Source organism: Phalacrocorax aristotelis, chromosome 10, assembly GCF_949628215.1.
Source record: "Phalacrocorax aristotelis chromosome 10, bGulAri2.1, whole genome shotgun sequence".
In the NCBI taxonomy this organism is placed as follows: Eukaryota; Metazoa; Chordata; class Aves; order Suliformes; family Phalacrocoracidae; genus Phalacrocorax; species Phalacrocorax aristotelis.
Window position 1 is genome coordinate 13,260,053 of NC_134285.1, and position 23,981 is coordinate 13,284,033.

Below are 23,981 nucleotides of genomic sequence, written 5' to 3' on the forward strand. Positions count from 1 at the left end.
TTAGTACACTAAGAATTATTTTCCTGGGTGGATAATTGCTTCCCAGTCCTTAGGGGTAATAGGTAACTGTGGAAAAGAGATTTGCCCCCTTATATCTGGAAGAGGAAAGCTCTTTGCTGTTTTTTTCATATTTTAGCATAAGCCTTCCAAATCGCTGTCTAGCTATAAGGAAGCGTAGCAGTGTGACTCACACTGGCTGTTAAAGACCAAGAAGGAAATACATATGTGATTATAAGGACATATTTTCTGTGCGTGCTTCTCAGGCAGAACACACCCACAATCCCAGTGATTCTGTGTTTATATATTTAGTGTCCTCCTTAAGCAGTGGGTGGAACAAATGTGACTGGAGAGTGTGAGTGTATAAGTGGAGGGTGTTTGTGTAGCTGAACAAGAGTTAGAGGGATGGTAATATTGAAAGTTGTGCTTAGCAGTTCTGTTAATTCATCCTTAACTAATGGGGACATGGCAGAGTGCCGTCATTAGCTCACAATAAGTTTATTGCTGTCAGTCTTCTGTGTTCCTTTTTCTATTTTTACAGGGGGGAAACACCTCGGAAAATAAGAGTAAGAGAGAGTGTTTTGGGGGATTCAGACTGAATTCAAAAAGTTGCTGTGCTTATATAATCTCTTCTGTGGAACATGCTGTTACGGATCATATAACTAGGTCAAATTGAAATTGGTGAGCTTATTGAACCAAATGCACATCAACCCATTTGGCTTCTGACTCCACTCTTCAGGGTAAAGACCCTCTTATGTTAGGCTCTCCAAGTGATGGGATGCTGCTACCTTTCCCCTCCATCACTTAGTGGGAGTTCTCACCAGAGTAAGTGTGAAACGCTCTGCCCCTAAATTTGAAAACTGCTGTTTGTCCAGTCTGAATAAGCAGATGATTCTGCTACTGCAGCTGCAGTCTTTTGAAGATGATGCCCTACCTCTGACCAATGTGGAAGTATAAGTTTAACCCTTTTATTCAAGATCTACAGTTGGTATATGCCAGGTTTTTTTTTACTTGCATGCTGGCTCCTCAGGCTGACTGTCAGGTTAGTGCTTTGCGCCTGAGTCACCACCACCTCCTCCTGGCCTGCACCTTATACAAGTCTAGGGGATGTGCTGACGCTACAGGTCTGTTGTACTTAACAATAAAACAACAAAGATGATGGGCTGCAGCTCAGCTTTCTCCACTTGGACAGAGCATCCTTTCCTTTCTTGCCCTCGGCTCACTCGTGCAGAATATGCAGACTACACTTAGATAGGGATGGCTGTAGTGTGTGAAGCAACACAATATAGGGGAGAATTAATTTTTCTGGACAGCTCTCATTCATGCAAGGCAAAGTTTTTTGGAGTCAGAGGAGAGTGACTTCCCGTGCAGTTGCAGCTGCCTGATACACCTGCTGCAGGACCTGGCGTTGGTGCAGGCGTATCCAGCACTGGGGGTTTCCACAGCTCAGGTGGTTGCAAGTGCCTGAGTTCAATGGATCTCACTGTGTAAAACCAAACTTTCACCCACGCTCAAGACAGCAGTAGCCAATTTTAGAAATGCCACTGCCAGAGAAATCCCCATTAGATTATTTTTTCCTCGGTTTTAGGTTCGCTGTTTCTTTTGTGTTCTGTTGGCACCTCAGTGCCAGGTTGTGGTTTGTGGTAAGGTGAAGGTAGAGGCTGGTGCTCTGAACTCCCCTGAAATTGTCATTTGCGATCAGCACATGAAGTGTTAAAAATCTTTTCTTGGATCAGAAGGGACATATAAAATAGATTTATTCTCCCTTTATGTGTGCGAATAATTCAATACATTAAAATTAAGGTAAGAACTTGATTAAAATACACCTCCAGAGTACCTAAGGAAGTAGTCAAGGCAGCCTATAAACCATCAGTGATTATCTCCAGGAACCTATGGCTTTAACCGACATGGTTAAAGAAGAGCAGAAAAACACCTGTCTTTTAAAGAAGAAAAGTAAGAACTCAGTGAATTAGACTTTAGTGATTATAAAAATATTAAAACAAATTATTATTAATTTATTGTGATAATTTGGAAGAAAATAAGAGAATAAAAATGGAAAAGTTAATCTTCCAATTACAGATCTTATAAAATTAATGTAATTACTCATCTGACAGGATAACTGTTCTTGCAGAGAGTGTAGATAAGTGAAACACCAGTAGACAGTAAATTCTTTACAAGGACCATTTCTGTTTCCTTTTCCACTTAGTCAATGCTTCGACTGTAATCACTGTATATATTTTGCTGCTTATTCTTCCCTCATGTAACTTCTATTTAATGGTTTCATGACAAGCATTTCTCATTTGTAGAGGTAATTCCAAAGTCATATCTCTGTCCATTATTATTTCTTCAATTTTCTTCCATCAAACAAACTTCTTCTAGTGGTGTTTCCTGGGGCGGGGGCTGGCTGGCTGAATGCAGCACACCTTTTAAAACCAAACGGTGCCTCAGACTTCTGACTGCTATTTTGGGCTGTCATGAGTCTGTGCTTAATCTGCCTGTATTCCCAAGTTGCACTGAAACCCAGCCCAGGCTTGGCTTGCTTCCCAAGAATGAAGATCAAAGGAGGTAAATCATGAGCTTTGTTTGGTTTTGGGGGTGTTTTTCTAGCAGGATGAAGCTCAACCCAAGCTGTACTGGCTGGGACTATGCTCTTTGGTGCTTCTCAGTAGCTGTGGGGAGCAGAACGATAAAAGCCCTGTGGCTGTGGACTTGGAGGAGGGGGGTGGAGGCACTACCAGGCATGCAGCACTTCTGATGCTTGTTTCTTACCTACTATCAATGTACGCTCTTAGTTTTGCCATCAGGAGGATACAGGGTTAGAATCTCCATCTCTGTCACTTTTCCCCATGTTTGTATCCTCAGGGAGGGGGGGAGAAGATGCTTAGGCACCACTCAAGATTCCGAGGTCTAGCTTTCTTTCCTGGAATGGAGCAGCAAGTTGATTTCATAATTTGATTTTTAAAGAAGCAGTAAATGAGGTTATCCCAGTCTGTTTTTTCTCTTTTTGGATGTAATTGTAAAACTTTTTGCTTGCTTATTTCTGGCAAGCTTGTAACTAGGGTCATACTTGGGTGATAATGAAAGATCTTGTTTTTTTACTAATCATGAGGAAGGCATCAGACAAGTATTGAAAAACTATTATTGCCTCAAAAAAAAAAAAAAATCTTACCCCAAACTGCTTTTCTATAAGTGCATGTGGAGAATGATGGATTTATGTGGGTTTGGGGTTTCTCTCTTTTATAAATAATGTATTTTTTAGTACGTGTGCGTCTTCCTGGATGCATGCGTAGATGTAGAGGGAAAAAACACTCAGAAAACAAATTAACATCAGTGAAATGACCTGTAAGTCAGACAGCTTTAACCGTCAGTACCTCATGGCTGGCCCATCACTGGGGAGGACACAGCATCTTTCAGGAAGGTGGTTTAATGAGCAAAGCTGAGAACCAAGGGAGGATGCCAGACCTTTACAATATGCTGGGCTGAGGAAATGAAGGGAATCTGGGGATAACAGTAACCCCACTAAAAGAACCCCTGGGACCTGACACATCTCCAAGAGACAATGATAGAGACTGCAAAAAGGCAGCATGTTTTTCAGTTCCAAGAGGATCGTGGTAGGGATACTTACCACAGCCTGCAAAAACTGCTGAGGGCTATGATGAGGAAGAGCATGTAATTCTACCCTTTGGTCTGTATCTTTTCTGTGTTCAGATAATTATGTTTTTATTGTGAAGAAATTGTTCAGGGGGCACGCTGGACAGTTTATCACTCCTTCCCAGAACGACAAAGTGTGAAATATGCTAGAGGTGTTGCACTAAAATGTAGAAAGAAAGGCACTTCTGGGATATTCAGTCAGAATGGCCAGCTGGCAAGTTTCTGTGCAAATCGCAGTTAGAGAGAGAGCACCGTATCCACGGGAACAAACCCAAGAGAAATACAAAGGGATCTGACTACTGTTTGCACTGTAACCTAAAAACATTGTAAATAGTCTTGAATTACCACTGAGAGTGCTAGAATTTTGCAGTTTATTAGAGAAGACCATACTGTGTTTTGAGTGAATAGTGCAGAGATTCAACTTTGCTTGAAATATATAACTTTAAAATACTTGCTGATACTGATTCTTACAGGATGAGTCAGACTTTTTATGATAAAGCACTATAAATATTTTTAAAATATCTTAATGTAGGCATCATGCAGTTATTTGAAATTTGCAGGTTAAATATACTGTGAACACATTAAACAGAAAATAAACATTATTTTCTTTTTGTCAAATATATTGGAACTCTTCCTTTTCTAATCTGGTGCTAGTACTGTGATGTAACTTTGTTGCTGAGATCTGCAGCTATTCATTTAATCGTTAATCTACTCCAGACATGGACAGCGGTAGAAAATGATTGTGGCATTACGTTCCTTTTAGTAAGTGCCCAAAGTGAAAAGAAAAAGCCTTAAAATAAGTCTGACTAATATTTACAAGTAACTTGAGACCCCCCTATTAGATGCAGACTTGAACTCCATTAACGCTCGGTTCATTGAGGCCTGGCATTTACATATATTGAGGTTGCTCACTTAGATTTCCAAGGTCTGTCTTATGGAATATTTGGAGCTCTTACTTGTTAATTAGAATTATGCACACATGGAGGTGCCTGAACCTCCATGCAATGCCTGGTAATTGCAAATTACTGGCCTTTCAGTTGCCAAGGCTAGTATATTGCTATAGGTGTCATTACCCTATACATTCACAAGTTAGACCACCCAAAAAGATTTGAAAGACATCATTCCTCCAAAAGGACTTGATTCTTTTAAATTTTTTTTTCTGAACCAAAGTTTAACTAGCTGCAAAGTTCAATGTTTTGAATTCCAAGTCCAGGCCAAGTTTGGAAGTGGCTGAGTTTTATAAGGAATGAATTGACATCCCAGTTAAAAAATTCCTCATACCTGAGTGTTTTGTAATAAAAATGTTATGCCTTCTGTAATTATCTTGGGTAAAATGTAATGGGCAGGAACAGCAGTAAATAGGTTGGGAATTTTTGCCAAATTTATGGGGTCAGCTGTACTGAAGTGTTAAATTAGTAACTGGTTTGTCTGTGTGTCTGTGTCTCTGTGTATACACACGCACACACATATATAAAGATACACTGTAAGTGGTAACTGTTTTATACATATGTAGACCAGAATTACCTGCCTAATCTATCCATTCTCAGATAACATCATTTTATAGATATGACAAGCCAATGTTTCACAGTGCTTTGCAATCTATAAAATTGTGGATTACTTTTGGGTATTAACAGTGATCTCTGTCATTGTCAGGTATAATGGAAGGGATATGGCAACAGGAGGATCTGCGAGACCTGGGATGCTTTGTTCTTTGTAGCTTGCCAGGGCACTGTCATTTATCTCAACTCAAAAAAATCTTGGTTGGTTTCTGTAGTGACGTTTTTGGAAAGGTTAGTGGATTATCAATAGTTACTTTAGATGTACATGCCAAAGGGAAAGAAACACAGAGGAAACAGTAATAAAAAAGAGGTTTCAATTCCTTCGTGAATTTTGTTATGAATTGTAAAAGGGCACAGCAGTCAAATAAAATTGATGTTTGACAATCTGGGGAGATCTGAATTTTCCTGTGGGAAGTAATGCGGGCTCATTGTCAGAGCTTCAGCTACTAATGCACAAACCAGAAATATTGCTCTCTCTTTGGACCTGGGTTCTTTTCTATAGCCTCTGCGAGTTTTATTCATAGACATTGGGGATGACCTGAGAGAGGTATGAGGGGAACAGTCCACTGAGGTTTAGCAGAGCAAAAGAAATCCACATGTTCTAAGATATGGAAATGCAATAATTAACCCCAACTGTCTATGTAGCAACAGTGTGCAATATCTATACTGTTACAATTAATAATTTATTGTCCCTATGTCCTGGGTTAGAAGACTTTTAAAGATTCATTAGGATTGACTTTCTTCTTTGGGCATGCTTTTAGGTATTTTGAAGATTGAGCGCTGTAATTTGGGAGAAGATATATTGCCTTTTGCAGATGTAGAGGTTCAATTCATGCTTCAAGCACAAAACTAAACACAGAATTAAGTAGGAACCAAATAATGCCTATTACAAATTTGTGAAATGCCATTGCTAAAGAGCCTCAGTACTTGTTCTTCTACTTCAATTTTTCCTTCACATTCTATAAGAAGCAATTTCTCCATCACAGTCTTGTGTTCCACTTCCAACTCACACATCCAAACTATCTGTGGGTTGTAGCTTTCGTAGTGCCCTGGCATCCTATCCTGCAAAATGATCTTCTTGCACAGCAGGTCATTGATCTTCCAGTCTAGCTTGAAAGTAGCTGAAATGTCAATATGGCTTCTAGTCATTTTTTTCTGATCTTTACTGCAATGATGTATGGATTATAATACTGAAAACCTATTCCTCAGTCACTGGGCAAGGATTAGGGATCTGTAGCATGGGAATTCTTCCCTCAAATAGAAGCCCTATCCTAAATTGAGAAACACACCAAGCCAGCTAATACTGTACTTTCTGGTCCTCTGTATTTTCTAGAAATAATGAAGTTTATGTCATTTAAAATAATAATAGAATTACTCAGCTCCCCAAGACAGTAAAAAGGCATGTATGCACATGCAATTCTTCAGTAAGAACAACACTAAATGTTTGAAAATTAATATATCATGCAATATAAAAAAACAATCTTGGCAGGAACAGTTACAGTTTCTGGCACACCTCTGTCCACGTTGGCAGGAGCAACCACTGCTAAGTGATAGTGTCTTTCATCTGAGGCCAAATCGTGCTGGTGAAATACAGATTCTAAGTGTAAGGATATGCCACAGAGGGAGAGAGAGGATCTGCTTCCTTAGCTTTAAGTAAATGAAGTGTTTTAATGGCAGTAAGGATGTGGCATAGCCGCGTAGCCTCTGTTTCAGGCACGTGATGACACCATTTATTTTTCTGCCACTGCCCAGGAGGTAGGCAGTTGCAGCAGCAAAAGGCCAGAGTAGACTGAAGAAGAAAGGCCGAGTGATCCAGAGGTGTCCAGGGCACCACAACAGAGAAGGCTGGGAGTACATGATGTGGGAAGGGTTTGCAGTTATGGCAGCACCCAGGTCTCTGGGGGAAAACAGAAAATGAAAAGAGACAAATCCAGGAGAAGAACTGTATTTGAAAGATATTGCTAGTTACAACAAAAATGTAATGAAAAAGAAACTTAAGCAGGAAAAGGGGCATACTGTATCCCTGCAAGTATCCAGGCATTAAGTGAGAGTTGTTTTATATAGAAAATATATATATTTCTATATATATAGATACAGGTGGTGTATGAAACGTAATAGACTCTGTTAATACTGTATCATATACAACTGTTTTTCCTTACTTACTGCATGTGCTGTATGGGTAAAGCTAGTCAAGCTTTCCATTTCCAATATAATGTTACTGCAACCTTCAGACGTAATGGTTTGGGTGATTTTACATCCAATGTTGGTGACTGTCACTGCTTTGCCTTAAATAAAAGTATTATGGGGAAGAAATTCAGAAAGTTTTGATAAATAATATCTTTTCTTTCTAAAGTGCTTGTAGATCAGAAAGTGGTTTAAAACTGCGTCTCCAAATCAGTTCACCTATTAATAAATTGCAGGCAACTATGAGAGGAAACGTGACTAATGACTACTGCAGTGATGGCCCTGTGCAGCATCTAGGGGCTGCCAGCAGCTGGACTTGGTCACTGCTGCTCATGCTGATGTTTTAATCTTTGTTGTTTGGATGGTCTGTCTCCTAACATTCAAAAACATCATCTTGGGCTGGGAGGCTGGAGTAAAAATATGGAAGGGATATGTGGATGCAAAGGGTATGAAGATACCTGGATTGTAAAGTTATCTGGTTAGTTGCTGTTCAACATAAAAAATAACACAAGATACAAGAACACTAATAAATCAAATCCCTGGATACCCAAGCCCTAGGGAACAAGAGATACCAGAGATGATAGCAGAGACCAGACACATATCAGGAGAGGTTCAGCCAGAATGTTGCAACTTCTAAAAAAAGGGGAAGTAAGGTTACCATGGGTCTCACAGGAAAGAACAAACTTATGGCATGTTTTAAAGGAATTGTGAGAACATGTGAAATTTATTTTGCGATGTTTAAGGGAAGGGCCAACAGGAGGGGTCAGAGTGGATCAGGGAAGAACAAGTGTAGGAAAATGGGGAGGAGGGGGCATAGAAGGGTCTGGTTACATGTCAGGATGCATGTCTGACTGAGCCCTGTGTCTGATCGCTACAGCCTGTCCCATCTCTTTACTAAACTCAGTTCCTAGCTGGATTTGATGTGACCTTGCTTTCTGTTCGGTGTTTATTAGTGTGGGGGCAGATGTGATTTGTCAGGGGACTTCTGGAAAGACCCGAGGTCTAAGCTGCTGCCTGGGTAAGGGGCGTATAGGGTCTGAGCACAGATATTGCACAGGCTTAGCCCAGGCCAGTGTTTGAGGGGTCTGTCAATATTGGTGGCTTTGTGAATCAGGAGTGATGGTGTGTGCATCTTTCACTAGCAAACTTCAGTCCTCATCAGCCGGGCAGGAGGAGGAGGAGGATGATCAGGCCATCTTTATTTGTGTCTGTGAGTATCCTGTGGGTGCTGCTAACAACACTGGTGTCTGTGAGGGTCGGTGTGTGCATCTGCACCTCTGGAGTACACACGAGAGGTTACTACCATCTGGACCTGCAGACAGGAGCAGCACTGGTGGCACCTATTGGACTGGGATGGGAGGAGCCTCCTGGGTCTGAGGGTGCACCAAATGCAGCTCTGGGTGGGTTGGAGGAATCCCTGGGATGGGAACCCTCCTCTGTAACACGTGATACTAGTTATAGCAAGCAGAAAAAAGTTTTACCCAAATCACAGATCCTGCTTTCTAGAGGACCCATCTTCCCACGTAATTTATGAAATCTGAGGACATGTGAAACTAGGGTGCTGCGAGTTGCAACCTGCTATATCTGCAAATCCTCAGTAAAGACTAAAATGCTCCTCAAATGAAGCATTAAATGCAAATACTTTTGAATACTGTGAGCAGTAATTATTGCATTCTAACTTGTTTGACTCCTTGCTCTCCCTAGGGGAAATGGAAGAGTTAGAAACCCTGTGGCTGACTGGTATTTGCCACAATGAGAAGAATGAAGTCATGAGCAGCCAGCTGGACATTGACAACATGGCAGGAGTGTTTTACATGCTTGCAGCAGCCATGGCACTCAGTTTAATAACCTTTGTCTGGGAGCACTTATTTTACTGGAAACTTAGATTCTGCTTCACTGGAGTCTGCTCAGATAGGCCGGGATTGTTGTTCTCAATCAGCAGGGTTGGTATTACTTTCATTTTCTCCCTTCAGGCAACAGGCAGAATAAACACTACCTCTCTCAAACATTATCTTTCCTTTTATTTCCACTTGGACATTTGAAATACATGTAAGACCATCAGTGTGATAATCGGCTTAGGATGTACTTGCGCTCCATGGGAAGTCTTTTCTCCATTGAATTATTCTATGGTATGAATTATCATATGCCAGGATAATCAGTAATCAAATGCTGGAAACTAATACATTTAGGGGAAATTTTGATTAAGAAATCGTGAGTTGCTCAGATACAGGAAATGGCTTCATTTCCACCAAAAAAATCCAAAGAAAATAAGCACTAAATTGATGACAGATGTTAGCTCTTAGTTTTGTGTATTTATTTAACAAGTGGATTTTAAGTGCTAAAAATATACCGAAATACTTTTTATAAGCTTTTCTTGATAGCAAACTTGAATAAACCATATGAGAAAAGGTCAAATACAAGTGTCATTTGTTTAGTTAGACACTAAGACAGGTTTTAATGATAACTTTACCAACCCCGAAGTAGATTTACATATCCAAATAACTGACACTTGTAGTAAAATAAGGGAAGTATGTGGCTGTTCTTGTGTTTTTGACAAATGAGTTGGATTTTTTTTTAACACAGTACTTTAATTAGGTAATTGACTTTGCTGGATTTTTTTTATATAGCTGAGAAGAATCGAAAATGATACTAAAAAGCCTAATTGCTTTAAAATGTGCTGAGATTACCCTGTTGAGTAAGTTGAACTGTATCGGAACTCCATTAAAAATACTCTGCCCTACCCTCTTAGGGATTGTCTAGAGAGGCATATACAATTTAACCTCCACATTTTACATTTGAACTTTATACTTTTGGCCTTTTACATGTGAAATTCTCCTAACCAATGTGAGGAAGAAAAGTACTTCTTTCAAAAGCAAATTTTGAGAACTGCAAATTCACAGGGTCCAAACTGAGCTCCCAGGAATGACTAAAGAGTTTGGAGTTAAAAGATGGTCTTCAGCCTTTTGCTTAAAATGAACCCAAATTCAGGCTTTAGAAATAGGTGGGATTGTTTCATAGGTACTAGGACAGGGTACAGAAAAGATAAAATACCATGACTAGAAGCCTTTCTGTTTCAGTGAAAGTGAAGAGTACCTTAACCTCCAAGAAAACAGCCTGTCTGCAGGCTTGTTTAGTGGGATATTTTAATCATTGGTTTAAAACAATAGAGTTTCCGTTACTGACGGTTAGTTATATTTCGTGATGGGACTAGGGAACCTTTTGGGGTACCTGCTAATCTTGTTTTCTAGTATAAGCATTGGGGGCCTACAAAGACCATTGGTTTGAAAAATACTGGCAGTTTTTCTCCTTTGCTGACAGATATGGCAGAAATTATTCTCCCATATCAATGTTAGGAAATGCTAAAAGAATAGACATGTACTTTTAATCTTTCCAGTCATTAGATAAGCACTGTTTAATTGTTCTTTATTGTTAGTAAAAAGTAGAATGGAAGTATTTAAAATTTACACCTCGTGATTTAATTTGTTTTATATTACAGGGTATTTACAGCTGTATTCATGGAGTACATATTGAAGAAAAAAAGAAGTCTCCTGACTTTGCTTTGACCAATTCCCAAACCAACATGTTAAAACTACTGCGAACAGCAAAAAATATGACCAATATCAATCCTTCAAGAATTAACTCCCCCAAAAGAACAGCTGATTTTATTCAGAGGGGTTCCTTGATTATGGATATGGTCATGGATAAAGGAAACTTGGTATTTTCTGATAACAGATCCTTTCAGACAAAGGACAACTTTTTTGGTGACAACATGAGTGAACTGCAGACACTTCCTGGCAATCGACACAAGGACAATCTTAACAACTATGTTTTCCAGGGTCAGCATCCTCTCACACTGAATGAGTCCAATCCAAATACAGTAGAGGTTGCAGTAACAACAGAAGCAAAAGCAAACTCCAGACCCAGGCAGCTTTGGAGGAAATCTGTTGAATCTTTACGTCAAGAATCTGTACGCCAGAGCCAAGGTTCCCAGAGAGAAAATGGGTCAGATGAAAACAGGCAGCTTTCAGTGAAAAGTCAAATATACCTTCCTGAAGAGATTGTCCATTCAGATGTATCAGAGACATCAAGCCGAGCTACTTGCCATATGGAACCTGAAAACAACAACAAGCACCACAAAACCAAGGACAATTTTAAAAAAAGGACAGTAGCATCAAAATACCCAAAAGACTGTAGTGAAGTGGAACTGACATATCTGAAAACCAAGCAGAGCTCTCCACGGGATAAAATCTACACAATTGATGCTGACAAAGAGCCAGGATTCCGCTTGGACACTCCTCAGTACATGGAAAACCTTGTCCTTCCAGAAACTATAGAGTTTCCTGATGTTTATCAAGATCACAATGACAACTACAGGAAAGCAGAACATGCTAACAGGACTCCCTTGCATAATGAAGACAGTCTTCCAAATAATGACCAGTATAAACTTTATGCAAAGCACTACACTTTAAAAGATAAAAATGCTTCCCTAGTTGACATGAACGACAGATACAGACAGAATTCCACCCACTGCAGGAGCTGTCTTTCCAATTTGCCCACTTATGCGGGACACTATTCGAGCAGATCTCCCTACAAATGTGACGCATGCTTGCGGATGGGGAACCTCTATGATATTGAAGAAGATCAGATGCTGCAGGATACAACGAACTTATCACTTCCTGAAGAAATATATGAGCATAGCTGGTCACAAAATAATGCTCTGCAATATCATAAAAAAAATAAGTTGAGGATTAACAGGCAACATTCTTTTGATAATATTGCTGATAAGTCCAGGGAAATTGATACTGGAAGACCTTCTCGTAGCATAAGCTTGAAAGAAAGAGAGAAATTTCTACAAAGTAGTCCGTATGCAAGCATGTTTAGCGTTCCCTCAAGCAAACTGTTGAGCAACAAGGCCTCACTTTTAAGTCATGCTCTAGAGGACAGTAAGCGGAGCAAATCCCTGTATCCGGTTCACTCAGATGATAATCCCTTCCTGCACTCGTATCGTGATGAACAGCACTTATCTCTTAGGCGAAGTCCAGCTGATCTTTATAAACATTCATTACCAACAAGAGGAAGAAATGATAATTATTTAAGGTCATCCATAAAGTCTACAGCATCTTACTGTTCGAGGGATGGTCGGATCCATAATGACATGTACATTTCAGAGCATGTTTTGCCTTACGTTGCAAATAGGAATAGCCTGTACTCAACTCCAAGGGTTTTAAATTCCTGTAGCAATAGACGTGTGTATAAGAAAATGCCTAGCATTGAATCAGATGTTTAAATTTTCCATGAACACTTTATCTATAGGGAAAAAATAGTTGCCACCATCTTAGAGGGAGAATTTATCCTATAACAGTATCCTGCTATGGTAAATGATATGTAAACCTCTCCCCTTCCCAGTGTACTTTTGTACATGAATAGGTAAACTAGTATGCTCTTAACTATCCTTTTAAAATATGTCTTGTTGAAAAGGATAAAAATGAGCCATTTATGTATGCTTTATATATAAATGGCAAGCTGTACTGACATAGCCCCAATATATGTTGGCAACTATGCTGTTTTGTATCTAATTATTTTACTGTTTCGGTTATTCTAATTTATGTTGCTAAGTATCATTCAATGTACTTTTGTCCTTAGAAATGTTTAATGATTTTCTAGTACTGGATAAGCAATATGGCATGCATGTAGTATGGCACAGACAAAAAGAATTAGGAATGCATTTGCACAGTCTCAAAAGTAAGACTAAAAGAGAACAGAAAGCTAGACTTTCAAAAAGATATTTTAGCTTCATTGACATTTTCTAAGCCAAATAATAACAATAAAAAAACCCAAACCCCGGGACCCTAATAAACAAAATACAGTGTGTTAGCAGAATATTAGTACATTCATTCTAGATTGACAGAAAATAAATGGGAAGGCTGTAGTCCCAAACACGTGAACTGCTGTGTACAAAAAGGAAGCCCCATGGATATTGGTTAATGTACAAATGCTTTTCTTCTATTTCATATGCACTTACAATTATGAACTAAGTTCATTGAAAGGTCTACAGTCATCTTGTCAGAAATTTCACAGCTGCATAATCCAGAGTATATATTTTTAGATATCACTATGTGGCACTTACTATGGAGCTGTGGACTTTATTAATAACCTTGAGGCCTAATGTGTACGTAAGTTTGCATTTGCCCCTTACTGGTGATTACTCAGGGCTGTATAGTATTTCTTTTATTCTTTCACTTCCCAACTCAAATCCCAACCCACTGTAGTTCTTTGTTCATAGTCTGTTAGTGACATCTAATTAATTGTATGTTAATAGTATTAAAGCTGTTAATACAGTATCAAAGACCAACAGCCATATATTCAGTGTAATCAGTGAGGAGCACAATACTATTTATTTGGATACACAGTGAAGACTGACACCTTCTGAGGGACTTCTTCTTTCCAGAATATTGGGCATATTTGTTGAACATCAGACCGGTATTTTTAACCTCTCTGATCGAGCCTTTCATATAAATTGAATATATGCACACATAACTAAGGCACAGTATCTTTAGTATCACTTACTGGTGTACAAAGATATTCACAAAACAGGGATGCATTGTCAAAGTACAGTACAGTAAAGTACACTATAGTATATATACACATTATATATATACACTATAGTATACTATGGTATAGTACAGTAAAGATCAATCAGATTATTTCACAAATAAAATGTCTGCTACACACCCCTCCTCACCCCCCTGGAAAAAAAAGAAAAACAAACCAACCACTAGATTTTAACCATAAGGGAGTGTGGAAGGGAAGATAGGACATCTTTCATGAGTAGAGTGTACAGCTGTAAATTTAAATGAAAGAAGTAAATGTAATTGCTAATATATTTAAATACTGAAAGCATTATGCCGCTCGTCTGAGAATTGCTCTAGGTTTTTTGTGTGGAGGAAGTTTAGATTATTCAAGCATTATTCCTTACATTTCACTGAAGAACAGTGAGCAGGGAAACCATTACCACTGTGAATTAGAAAATGTGAATATTACCCTAACTTTTCTCTGAACTGAAACTCTTTTCAATAGAATTGTGCCTGTCAGCTGTAATTGTAGTATCTGCATGCCAGGGGTACAGTATGCAAGTTATTTAATTTAGAATAGCATACTGCACAGCAGAGTTGCAAATGGGAGATAATATAAATGATATGCAGCGGTAGACAAAATATAGCTTCTTTAATTTTGTTTACAGGTTTTTTTTATTAAACAGATTTAAGCTGACTTTAACTACCAAACAGTCCAGAATGAGTTCTTGATATTTACAAATATATTTGTATGCTCACCGTAATGGTGAAGGGTGATATTTTTGAAGGAATTAAATGTAATAAGATTTGGGCTCCTGAGTTCCTTTCCAGCTTCCAAAAATCTCAGTATACTTTATTATAAGGATGTTCAGAAAGCATATCTATGGGTATCTGTATGCTGTCCAGAGCAAATATGTTTTGAGTATTCTTTATTCAACATTTGGTCACATTTCTTGGCCCTGATCCACATGGTATACTTTCTGGTTCCTCACTGGATGTAGTTTTTATAAAGAGAAGATCCCTACCTGTCCTTAGAGAGATTCAGATTTCTTAGGGATAGTTGTATGAGCTAAGCAGGGCTAGGGTGTTTATGGGATGAACACTACTTTTCATGAATCAAAACCTTTTCCCAAAGACATAGGTATACTATTTGTCTTAGGCCTATAGGAAGGCAAATGCACTAAAGGCATAAATAGTGTTGTAACAAGTTTAATAAGAATATTTCAGGCAAATTTGGATTTCCAATCCAAATCATAATAGTAAGTAAAATCTTAAGCATTTTGAACTACCTGGTGTGTTTCAGCAGATACGGTATTTGCTGATATCATACCAAAACCTGCCATGCAAGGCGCTGAGTATTTTACCAAGTGAATTGTAAAACTTAGTGGTGGCTCTTGTCTTTCACATCACCTTAAAGCTCTCAAAATATTTGCTGATTGCTCCAAGTCTTTTGTATCATCATCTCCATCTAACTAGACACACATAATTCAATCTATAGACAAGTACTGTATGTGAAGTTGTGGGAAAGAAAAATTCCCATTTACAACATTTTCAAAGTAAACTGCTGGGATCCAAATGTAAACATCCTAAACCCAGGTGGATTTATCCTTCTGTGAAATGTACAAGCAAATTAGCTATAAAGAAATACATTGCAGTGTTTGCTTTTTCAGATTTGAGCAGATTTCTGGTGACTGTAGAGATTTATTATTATTAGCTGTAAATATGCAATACAACCACCTCCTCTAAACCAAAACAAACTAAAGAGGCAGAGGGAAGACTTGATCATGTTGCACAGCAGTTGTTCACATAGAAATAAAAGATGCTGCCTTAAAGGTAAAAAAAAAAGAAAAACAAAACACAAATACTGAAAGTAGAGGGAATAAGGATCTGCATGCATTTGTTGTTTTGATCTTGGCATATAATGAGCAAATAAAGGGGGAAGGAAAGGCTAAAGTGTAGGGTTGTAGGTGAATAGCTGGTGTGGTTGCGGACGTATACGTGTAAAGAAGAAGAAGCTAAGTTGAGGAAAAATCTTCAACAGTAGAGGCTTAGCCATAAAGCGCGTGGAATTCTGAGTATTGCCTGAACTTTGTTGATGTATTTGCACTGACTTTCAATTAAACCGAGATCAAGACTTTCTGTATTTCCCTCTCTCTCACTCTAGCTGCTGCTATTCTTGAAGAGGAGAAAAGAATCTTCCTGCATAAGTGGCCATCCTTTCTGTACCTTTCTGGATGGTGCTGGTGACTTGTTACATTTTCCTGATTACAGCTCTAGCAGTTTGTTGGTCATTCCTATCACCAAGATTTCCCGTGACTCCAGCTGGAACTGAATCAGGCTGTAAATGATATGGGCCATTCTTGGTAGCATGTCCTGTAGTGTTACACTGCTCCTGGACGACAACTTTTATGGAGGCAGGATATTGAATTGCTGAGGAATGGAGTAGGTACATGGAGGTAAAACAAGCTACGTAGACATACCTGCCTCTTGCTTTTTTCCTCTTTTAAAGACATTGTAGAATTTCTTCATGTTTTTGTCTTTCCCTTTTCACCACAGTAAATTTTCCTTTTTCCTTTCAAATGGATTTTGTGTTCTGCTTGTGTTTCTTAGAGCAGTGTAGCCACCCACTAACTTAAGCGCATGGAAATAAGACATTTTAATATATAAGATAAAATTAAGGAAATTAAGAGGCTTTTGTATTTCTCGAAAACTTTGTTTAATGTTTTTGCAGCTTTTGCTCAGAATTCATTATTCTGCTATCTAAGAAGCTTGGTTAGGAGAAAGCGTGCTGTGGACAGACAGAAACCAAATCACTGCCAGCTCACTGTGTTTTGGCAGCATCTCATAAATACATGTCTCTATTCTGTGACCTTTCAGGAACACTTAGGAGGCAAAATAAGGCTCCCAAGGGAAAGCAGGAGTTGTTTGGGTATTTTTCCTGGTGAAAAGAAATCGTTTTAGAGGTTTAGATGGTTTTAGAGGAAGCAAAAGCTAGAGCTGTGTGCGTAGCTTTGGGTTTCTGTGCTGTAAGGCTAAGCTCTTTCTGTTGCTGGGGGTGGGGAGTTGGGGAGAGAGAGAGGTGGTGGGAAAGGGAGGAGAGAGAGAAAGCGAGCTTGCTCCGGATGGTAGTTCAGAGCACTGAAGGCTTGGAAGCAGTTACATGGGTGAGGTGTCCTGAAATATTTTACCTCTCTCTGTTGACTTTTTAGAAAATATAGCCTCCTAACTTAGATATCTCATTTAGGTGGGCTTAGAAAAGGAATGGTCAATTTATCCCCAGACTCAAAAGTCTGCTAGTTAAATCTGCAAGTCAGTACCAAGTTAAACCTTTAAACCTTGCAGGTGCATATAGGTTCCTGTGCTTATGCAAGTAGTTACTGAGGTAGCACCTGTCGTTTGTGGGTTTTGCAGTACTCCCAGTCTAGTTGGTATCATCATTTTCTTTATACCATGTAACTATCCAGCATGAAATAGAAGTGTCAGAATCTATACCTTGTAGAATATTTTCATATTTTTGCAGTGTAGCAGATGTGTCTGTGGTGGGGAAGATTTTGGTACTATTCTTTCCCCTTCTGGGTTCATCAACGTAGAACAGGATTGTGGTATGAATCTAAGGGTCTAAGAGTCAGCTTGGATTTAGGAAGGATTCAAGAGGTGAATCTTTCTGTTGTTTTACATTGCGTTTAATATGTTTGATATATAAAACCTGAGTGATCTTTTATGGCAAAGTCCTCTCATAGTTAATATAGAACAGTAACCATCCTGTGGCTTGGCTAAATTGTGTTAAGTGTTAATCATCGCATCATGTGCTTCTTTCAAGATGGAGTGTCTTATATTCCCTTGCTAAACTTTTGCTTTTCCAGCTCTAGTCCTGCCTTAGCTCAAAAGTAATTTTAAAGTAGATATCGTTCCCGTGTAAGGTGATCCGGTTTGCAAAGTAGAAACAGTTTTCCACTTAAATTTTTTGTTTTACCAATGCTATTTTTTCAGTCTAAACTTCCTTCCTATTGAGACCTGAGCCTTCAAAGTATAACAGTGCTGAAGGAACTTCTGAAAGAGCACAAAGGCCTTTTAAAGTATGACTTTTATGATATGAGCCATTTACCTGCCCAAACTCACCTGTACTGTCTTATTTAAATGTCTTGGCAACATGTTAGTGTTTACTCTTATGAGGAGGGAGCACGGTTTAATCACAGGTGTGTACTTATTTATGGATGTAAATGCAAGTACAGACAGGTACATAGTGTGATAGAGAAAAGGCTCAATCAGCTCTGCCTGGAGTCACCTGTGAGGCTGTGGTTAAATTAAATGGGAGTAGCTTAAGACCGTCATGTCTCTTACATCGCTCTGATCATGCAGACTCTTCTGTCTGATGTGCACATATTGTACGTAGTGTAAAATTCTTGTTGATGCTCAGCGTTCATTGTGGAATTAATCCCATGTTCACCTTCATTACAGTGTAGCAGCGATGTTTGTGGGATGGAGAGGTGATTGTTTGTGCTCTCTGGTGTCTGTTGCCTCATTAAACAGGGGCAGAAATCCTGCCTTGCTTCTCTCTGCTCTGCTGGGGAGGGTTACTGCACTCTGTAAATAAGCTCCTCATTTATTTCACCTCAGTCAAGCTTTTAATTATTTTTTTTCCCCTGCTTCTCTCGACCTGTGTAGAGATTATGCTGTCTAAACGTGTACTCTTCCAGTGTCCTGCAACTTTGGAAGTCAGGATTACAAGTGTGCGTCGGCCTGCAATGCAGTAAAAATACATTTAGTTCTTCTTGCAGGTTCATGAGCTTTTTTGCTACATAGGGCAGAAGATATTTGCTGTGGTTGAAATTGTTTTTAAAACGAATGCCAGTCTAAACAGCTGTAAGAATCCACTGCTGGTTTTGTGATTATTTCGTCATATCTATAATTTAAGAACCAGAAATGATATAAGTAAAAATAAGTTACCTCACTATTTACCAGGTATTTGTTGTTTTGCACTTAAATGATACTTTTTACTCCTTTTGCTTAATTCTTTTCCTGTATTGAAAACAACGCTACATTAGTAGAGAATATAACCATGTTGTAACGTTGTCATGCAATACCTTTATTAGTAGATAACCACACTAAATATAGTAGTACATATTTAAAAGAGAGATTATTTTGACTCTCCAACTCTTAAAAAGTAGTGGTGATAAGCAGATATACTCCTAGATGTTTTGTCCTTTCCCTTCTGTATTAGTATTTGTTTTCACTAATATATTTCAAATATTATATTTCTATGTGCACGTTATAAAACTGTGAAAATTAATACGAATAAATATTGTGATACTTCTTCAGTGCACTGTAAAGTTCCAAGTGAGACAATACTTTGCTTGGGAATTGATGAAGGTTTCCTCACTTCTCATAAATGCACTAAGCTTTAATGTGGGCAAATGGTAATATTTACAGTGACATGAAATTTTAATGGAGAATGTTTTGTTTTGCATTTCTAGTACTATTAGAAAAAATGATATGTTTTTCTCAGCAAATGCATTACAAGAATACGTTTTTAAAATTTGTTTTGTGCATTGCAGTACATAAGAATAGCCATTTTGAAGAGGTTTGTGTTACATCATTATTACAGGATTCTTTAGTCTGATTTTTTTTTATTGAGCCTGTTTAATAATGGTGTTTAATGGCAAAAACCTTTTAGAAATATATTTTGGCTTCTGTTTCACATTGCAAACCCTGTATTTGGACTCATAGTGATGCAGTTGAAGGCCTTCATGAGGTTGCTGTGCCTTCCTGTGCTACTGGGGAAGGAGACCTATCTTGTTCACTGTTGGGACAAGATTAGAGGAGTCGAGAAAAACTTTGGAGGATGTGTTGTGTAACATTTGAAGTGTAAATGATCTTCAAAAGTGGAAAAAAAATTAAATTGGAGGTTCACAGTTATTCACACTAGCGGGTGGTCTGTGACAGGCTGCGGGTGTGTGGTTTCTGGAGGAAATGATAGTTTTGAACTGAAGTGATTTGCATTCTATTTAAGCTTCTGAAAGTCACTGAAAAAACTGGGAGTTTTCTTCTTTTTTTATTTTTAAAGCCAAAGTCTTTATGTTGTCATACGAGGTTACACAGGAAAATGGGCCAAAGAATACAATTAAATATGCAAGAGGTTAATCCTATGGAAAAGGGTATCCTGTCATCTTGATATGCACAAGCATATTAATGGTAATAGGAAAAATGTGTGTAATTTTCCTGTATATTGCTATGTAGGTTGCACTATTTTGAATGATACAAGCCTGATATTTTAATTACCAAATACCATAAGAATCTGTTTATTAATATCTTAAACTTATTAACCTAAATATATATACAGTATACACATGCGTGCGTGCATACACTTTCAAACCTAGTCATGTGTGAGTAATCTCCCAAAGCTGTGGGACTCATTTCAGCAGTGCTTTATTTTAAGTGATTCTCTTCTCTCTGTTCCAAACCTTCTAAATGCACAAATCCTCTAGCAGCGTTTATTGGTGTTTGATACCTATTACAGAAGAGGCTAAAGGGCTTGCTGGGATCAGTATTGCACTGTGCTTGGACACATGAAAACATGTCAGAGGAGAATTCCTGTCTGAGAGAGCTGGAAATGATACACGCTAGAAATAACAAAGTCATAGGAAAAGGATGTCTTCTCATACTGTTTTGAGAATTCATGGCCAGAGAGGGTCTATTGGCCTGGTGACTGAATTAAAAATTCTGTCAGCTTACACAAGTCACACCCGGCCATTAAACATGTTACTTAAGGTAACTGAGGAAGGATACTAAAAAAAAAAATTCCCAGGAAAGATCAGCTGGTGTGTGTACCAGTGGCTGCCCATGTATTCTTCCATGCAGACTGGGCAGTTTTCAAACTCAGTTTTGCACACCGGTCCTATTTAGCAGTGGTGTTTTAGTGAGAATCACTTTTCTCAATAAACAGGCTTTTGAGCTTGATGTTATTGATGATGTGGAGATTTTGACCAAGAGATGATTATGGTACTCAGCTTCTTTCCTAAATGTACAGTGCTCTAACCAAAACTGAATGCAAAAAATACTTCGGAATCATTTGTCTGAAGTAATTCTTGAGCTTTTTTTCAAAGGCAGTGTTGGTTAGTTATTAATTTTTCCACCTTAACCCAGAAACAGAAAATTCTGTTGGGTCAAATTTTGTCTACAGCTCATTGCAAGTGTCTTGGAGAAGAACTTGGTTCCAAGTCCTTTGTCTGCAAGAAGAAAATTTTGGTTAGCTCATTTTTACCTGGCCTAGGTCTGGATTCCAAAGTTAGGCTAAACACCTTTTGACTTAAATAGGGATGTGTGAGTGAGTGATGGGAGAGCAGATCCTTAGTGCAGTTCATGCTCAGTTTTAAAAAAAAAAAACAACAAACAAAACCAAACCTCATGGTGCAAAGATATGAAAGTTGCATCATGTAAAATTGTGTGCAGCTAGGAAGGAAACTAGTGCAATTTTTACCAAGAACTGTTTACAGTTTATACTTTGTATCAGCTATAATATTATGAAACAGTTTTATTCATTTCAGAACGTCCATTTTGCACTGATCAAGAACATCTTGATCTCTCTGTCTTCACACCTCACGCCCACATGCACATGCACAGTATATCTTGTGTCTTCCCTGTTGAAACCAGAAGGTACAAACAGAATTCATTAATGTGTTAGGCAAACTCCTACCTGATTCTTAACTACGTATACTATTTTTATGCAAAATTTGCACCCGTACATTTCAGGTTCTCTCAGAAGAAGTTAATAATTTTAATTCATCAGATTCAAATTTAGACTAAACCCGAAGGGCATTTCGTGCTTCCTTTCAACCTGTTTTAACAATTTTTTTCTGGCTTAGATGAAACGCTAATATTTCTGTGCTGCTAAACAAAAACCACCAGAAATATTTCAAAATCTCAAATCACACTTTTAAAACACTTTTACCTGTTTACTTGAATAATGTAAATTTAATGTGTTGTCCTAATTAGTCTTTGTATGCATACATGTATATATATAAGCTATATATAAGCTTTATATATATGTATATGTATAAAGTTTTTGGGGGGAATGAGGGGCAGGACAAAAATTCAGCATCGTGACAAAGATTCTACAATAATTTATTAATGGTTTCAAGTAATATATTGCTGGTTTGGGTTTGATTAGAAGTTATTTGCAGTTGAACTCTGAAAAATGAGGTGTAGCTGAAAATTAGTATTGGATCTTCGCTTGTCATCCTAAGATCAGTTTAGTTTCATTTGTTTCTTGAGAAAATAAGAATTCACAATATTAACTTAGAATTTTGCTCAGAAGGAAAAGTAGTATTAGTACAGTTGTATTCTTCTTCTGATGGGGGTAAAAAACCCCAAGTGTACTAATTTGTACTGGTTACATGGAGCACTAATCTACATTGCAGTAGAAGCAATTTGCATTCCATAAATACCATCTTTCCAGAAATCTTGGAACCATTTGATTCTCTACATGGTAAATTAAAAAGCCTATCACTTCTTTTATTTAGTAGTGCAATTTACTGTAACGCTTTCAAGAATGTAATATTTCAAACCAAAGGGTAAGTCATAAATTTCCAATTGCTCACAAAGAATAGTAGAGGTTTGAAGACCTCTTAACACCTGGGGAAATAAATCAGGATGTTAGAGTAGAAACAAAAGAATATTGGTGAAATGGAATCAAGCATAAAATAATACATTTTTAAGAGAACCCAGAATTTCATTATAAAATTCATAGTCTAATGGATTCTTCAGAAGGGTTTGGGGAAAAAGAGAATAATTAAAAACTAGGTTTGACATTCCAATTACTGCCTGTTTTATTAGACGGGTTTAGCAAAGTGAGATGAATTTTAACACACTGTGTGTGTCTGTACACACACAGTTTTAACTGTCATGTTACAGAGATACACAAATACCCGGCTACCCCTGCACCCACCTGTCCCTGCCTTTGAAATCCTGGGGGTAGCTGGATCTGCCCAACAGCACACACACACTGCAGCTTGAAGGAGCTGGGAGTCACACGCTTTCTCCCTCGTTACACATACCGTCTCAGAACAGTTCACCCCAAACGTATTTTAACCCAGTGCATGACTGAGTGCTAATACTGTATAAATATTTTGAAACATATCTAAAAAAAATGTTTGCTTCAGAGTTTTTATGATAGAGAAATATATAATTATTATGGTTGTTTTACAAATTGTATTGTGTTCTTCATTTTTGTTAAATATGTAGAAAAACATCAAGGGAATGGGGGACTCGAATGTCTGTGTGTACCGAAATGTATATAACTATTTGGGGAAAACACACGTGCCAAGTATAACATGATGTAAAAATTGTAAATATACGAAAAAATCATTTTTCTAATAAAGATAATTTCTGCTAATTGATATGAAAATGAACAATGGTATAATTCTTGTCTGTCTTCCTTGTTAAATTCTACAAGATGAAGTGTCATCTATGAATAAGGCTTACCTTTGGGTTTTTGCTAGTAGTTGCTTTGATTTGAAAGGTGTTAACAGCCACGTGTTTTGAGCCACCCTTTGCTGTTAGAAATTATCTAAAGGTGAAGATGCCTGAAGCTAAAGCTGACAGTATATGCTTGATGTTCCCAGTTTAATTTAATTCCTGAAAAGGACAGACACAATTAATTTATGAAAAATTCATTCAGTGTGAGAAGTCTACTTTGAATGATGCTCCCTCAACAGAGGGAGCAGTAGGAGCTAAGTTAAGGATGGCCTGTTAATTTGTGGCATAATTTTCCCGCACTCTGAAGTATGTCAGATGCACACGCCGTGGTGGGCCTGCATGAAGAGATGATCTTGGCTGCACAAACGCTGGAGCTCTTTGGGCGACTGGGGAGGCAGCATCCAGCCCAAGGAGGAGAGGTTGCCCTGCCAAACACAATGCCATCCGTGCGAAGAGCTGGGGAGCTGGGGCTGTGGAGTGCTTCTGGTGTGGCAGCGGTCTCGGAAGCCAATCAGGTGAGGATGGGGGACAGCAGAGCAGGGGG

The 23,981-nt window shown here is 38.3% G+C and overlaps 1 protein-coding gene across 1 annotated transcript in view; it reads left to right on the plus strand.

Annotated features, from left to right (window-relative positions):
* The window catches only part of GRIN2A (glutamate ionotropic receptor NMDA type subunit 2A), a 180,759-nt gene extending 164,940 nt beyond the window's left edge, over nucleotides 1-15,819 (plus strand). The window contains exons 11-12 of the mRNA XM_075106200.1: nucleotides 9,096-9,334; nucleotides 10,888-15,819. Of these exons, the coding sequence (XP_074962301.1) occupies nucleotides 9,096-9,334; nucleotides 10,888-12,678 (2,030 nt within the window). The 3' untranslated portion in view covers nucleotides 12,679-15,819. The remainder of the gene's footprint in view (nucleotides 1-9,095; nucleotides 9,335-10,887) is intronic.
* The last annotated feature ends 8,162 nt before the right edge of the window (nucleotides 15,820-23,981 follow it).